General features: G+C 46.0%; 1 protein-coding gene across 1 annotated transcript; it reads right to left on the bottom strand.

Annotated features, from left to right (window-relative positions):
• Positions 1-298: 298 nt before the first annotated feature.
• On the bottom strand, positions 299-3,256 carry LOC138972238 (uncharacterized). The gene is made up of 2 exons (XM_070344961.1): positions 2,389-3,256; positions 299-1,216 (listed from the first exon to the last, which is right to left on the bottom strand). The coding sequence occupies exons 1-2, from the start codon at positions 2,705-2,707 to the stop codon at positions 1,095-1,097; spliced, it is 441 nt and encodes a 146-aa protein (XP_070201062.1). The 5' UTR covers positions 2,708-3,256; the 3' UTR covers positions 299-1,094.
• Between the last annotated feature and the right edge of the window lie 968 nt (positions 3,257-4,224).

Consider the following 4,224-nt stretch of genomic DNA (forward strand, 5'->3'; position numbering starts at 1 on the left):
GTGACTGTGACTGTGTGTGTGTGTGTGTGAGAGAGAGGCAGAGAGTGAGAGAGAGAGTGTGTGTGGGGGGGGAGTTGTGTGTGCGTGTGTGGTTGTGTGGTTGTGTGTGTGTACGTATGTGTGTGTGCGTGTGTGTGTGTGTGTGTATGAGTGCGTGTGTGTGTGTGAGTGCGTGCGTGCGTGAGTGTGAGTGTGTGTATGTATATATTTGTGTGTGTATGTGTGTGTGCATGTGTGTGTGTGTGTGTGCGTGCGTGTGTGTGTATGTGTGTGTGTGTGTGTGTGTGTGTGTGTGTGTGTGTGTTCATGTACTGTAGCCTGCGAAAAAAAGGACCCAGTTTCTACTGTAGCCAGATTAGGTCCTGTTGACGGTGTTCATTTAGTTTTTTTTATTATTTCTTTCTTTCTTTCTTTCTTTCGTTCTTATTTATTTATTTATATATTTATTTATTTATTCATTTATTTTTTATCTATTTATTTATTTGTCTATTTATTCATTTATTTATGTCCTTGTCACTATATTTCATGTGTTGGTATTGTTTCCATATAGTGTCCGCGATCTCAAAATAAAACAAAGAAGTAGCTATGGGAACTCGTCAGAATTGTGACCCTCCACCACGAAATGAGTCGCATGTCACCTTTGCATGATTTTCATATTTTTACATTTTTCTAAAGAGTTTTTTATGCTCTATCCAGTGGTGAAACCCGTTTTAGAAAAGAGCGAAAACTGTTTGAGTTATAAGCCTGTGACTAAGGTGACCCTCACACTGTTACCAGACACTCCCCGGACTTATATTAAGCCTAGCGCAGAACCGCGCGAGGTGACATGCGACTCATTTCGTGGTGGAGGGTCACAATTGGCCATGCATCCCTCCACTTGCACACAAACAAAAAATCAACATCCTGATTATTCCTATGCAAGGTGGGATTTTGTTTCATGAATTTATTTCTTAAAAGCCACTATCCCGTGTAAACGTCAGGACAGATCTGAGATGAACAAGTCCTCAACGCAGTCCATCTCCCAGAGCTGGCTGACAGTGTAGTAGAGATGAAGAAGATAGATCTGGGTCCCAACGCAGAAGACTGGCTGTCGCTCAGGGTGCTGGCGCAGTGGTGGTGGTGGTGGTGGTGGTGGTTGTGGTGGTGTTGGGTGGTGTGGTGGCGGTGGTGGGGGTGGTTTCCGGCGTAGTGGTGTACGTTTCTACTGGCGTCATCACTAGAAAACACAGAAGAAAGAAACAATATTTATACTGCCTCTCTCTCTCCAAGAAACAAATTTCTTAAGTAGAAGTTTAATTTCATTTTCATTTCATTTTCATTACTTTATTGTCCCATCGCTGGGAAATTCGGGTCGCTTCCTCCCAGTGGAAAGCTAGCAGCAACGGAGTCGCGCTACCCAGGTGTCTGCGTGTTTAGGTGTATTCAACCACCTGTACTTATGGCAGAATGACCAAGGTCTTTTACGTGCCATTGTTATGACACGGGGGTGGGACAAGGCTTCCGTCTCTGGGTCTGCACATAAAGTTGACCCGTGTCCGTCCCGGCCCGAATTCGAACCTGCGACCTTCCGATCACAAGTCCAGTGCTCTACCAACTGAGCTACCGGGCCCCCAAGGCACTGCATACCCCCAGCGAAGGACAAATCGGCTCTCTCTCTCTCTATCTTTCTTTATCCCTCTCACTCTCACTCTTTCGTCCCCTCCAGTCACAAACACACACACACACGCACACACACACACACACACACACACACACACACACACACACACACACACACACACACACACACACACACTCTGGCTCGTGAGTCCCTTTGATATTCCCGCTGGGTCTTGACTGAAATACAAGCCATATACAAAATCACGAGTGTTGTAACCTGTATATCCCATGCGCACACCAAAGACAACGTGGAACACAACTTATAGCACTGTAGTTGTCTGTGGTGTGTAAAATAGGTGAGCCGGCAAGGTGTGTTCCTCTTCACTACCCCATGCTAAAGCCACGTCGCTAAAGAAACAGGGACGTAGCACCCGGTAGGGCATGTAGGGCGACCGCCCGACCACTTTTTCCGTAAAAAAAAAAAAAAAAGAGAGAGAGAGAGAGAGAGAGAGAGAGAGAGAGAGAGAGAGAGAGAGAGAGAGAGAGAGAGAGAGAGAGAGATCTACCAACAGAACACCCCACGTAGTATTCACGCGATGGCATAAGGTCGGTTTTTTGGTTTTTTTTGTGTGTGTTAGTCTTGGTCAACTGCTGGAATAGGATGACGTCTTATAAAGACAACACACATATTCATCAAACACACACACACACACACACACACACACATACACACACACACACACACACACACACACACACACACACCTAACATCACACACCCCATCTCACCTCGTACAAACGTCGACGCCTGCAGAACAAACTCTCTCGGGAACGACAGCAAGTCGTTAAGCTCCACATCATATCCACGACAGGAGTAAGGACTCGAACCATGGACCCTGTAGAAAGCGAAGACCTTGCAGGCGTTGTTCTGAGAGCACTGCCTTCCACAGCGGAACAAGTGGCGAGTGTTTCGCTCGAAAAGAAACGGGGCAGCGTAGATGTGATCGTGAAATCCCACGTCTTCAAAATGAGTCGTTCGAACTGTCGCAGCGTGTAGAGTTGCAAAGAGACCGAATACAGAAGCGATGATGTAAAATGTGAGCGCCATTATTACAGTTCTTGATAGACGATTGGATTGTTGTTGCTATTTTCCCGTTCTGCGCGTATTATTGTAGTTGTGGAGATTCTTGGTCTCGATACTGTTAACTTCACTCTCAGATGTTGTTGCTGTTATTGTAGTTGTGGCTGAGATTGATGGTGGTGATTGTTGTAGATTCGGTTGACGTTTTTCCCGACTACGTTTTACCAAATACTTGTCGGTGGTGGTGATGGTGGTACTGCTGCTGCCGCAGTTGCTGTTGTTGTTGCTTCTGGTATCAGCTTCTTCTCGTTATTATTCGTTGTGTCTTGTTTACAGTCACTTTGAACAAGAAATTCGCAAGGTGACGTACCACCAGACAGTGGCAATTTGCTGTCTCTCTTTATGGAACAAATCCAACATCGATCAAGCCGCACACAGTGTGTCGTGTTGGCCACGGACATCTTTCTGTGTCACTGTCACGTGGGATGCCTTTCTGGGTTCCAATGAAACTGCAATACAGTCAAACCCGCCCTGGCGACCACCTTTCAATAGCGATTACCTGACCAAACGACAAATCCCAAGGATCCCAGACAATGTTTCTTCCATATAACTCACCTTTCCATTGTGACAACCTGTCTCCAGTGACCGTATTTGGTCGGTCCCTTAGGTTGTTGTAGACAGGTTTGACTGTATAAGCCTTTGAATGTACAATACGTTAACAAAAGACTGTCCTGCATTCGATGAGTTGTTGATCAAAATTCCAAGCAAAACAAGACACTCAAAAGGAAACATGAGAACATGTGCCAGGAATAGAGTTGAATGGCTGAAAGGAACAGTCCTGACCGCGTAAAGTGCTGTTCACATCGCAGACTTTCTACCAACTTTCCCCCAATGTACAAACGATTTTAGTCGGCGCCAAGTCAAATCAAAATAGCTGCCCATGCGAACAACAAAAATGCTCAATTTGGTTTTATGCGGCCATTTTCGGCAGACTTGAATGCCAGTTCAGCTATTGGAGCTACCTCCTAATGCGGGAAGAGCAGTTTGGTTAGAGCTAACCAATCAGTAAGCGCTAGAAGGAAAGTCTGCGCAAAATCTGCTCCAAGTCACGGCCGAGTCGAGCAGCGCTCAAATGAGTTTTCGAGTCGCGGCTAAATCTGTTCTAAATCGAACCTACATCGCTATTGGGGCCGTACACATGTCAGAATATTTTGCCGATTTGACCTCAACAACTCGGGAGCGATTTCAAACCAACAAAAGTTGAGGGAAAGTTGGTTGAAAGTCTGCTATGTGCACGGCACTAAAACAAGTTGGCTCACAATCTAAGATATGGCCCGTCGCGTGTTTCTTTCAGGCGAGATATTCTTTCGGCTAGCCGCTCGCGAAGCTAGGAGGCGAGATTGTCTATGAAACGGTTTAATAGCTAGCTACGCAAGAATTAAACACCAGTGGTTGATTCCGAAAAGGTCGTCTGCACTGGTCGGTAAAAAACACGGAGAGCCAATCGGATGGGCAGCTGCGTGGCCACTATGTTTTCTCGCCAA

The sequence above is a fragment of the Littorina saxatilis genome, linkage group LG8 (assembly GCF_037325665.1).
Source record: "Littorina saxatilis isolate snail1 linkage group LG8, US_GU_Lsax_2.0, whole genome shotgun sequence".
Lineage (NCBI taxonomy): Eukaryota > Metazoa > Mollusca > Gastropoda > Littorinimorpha > Littorinidae > Littorina > Littorina saxatilis.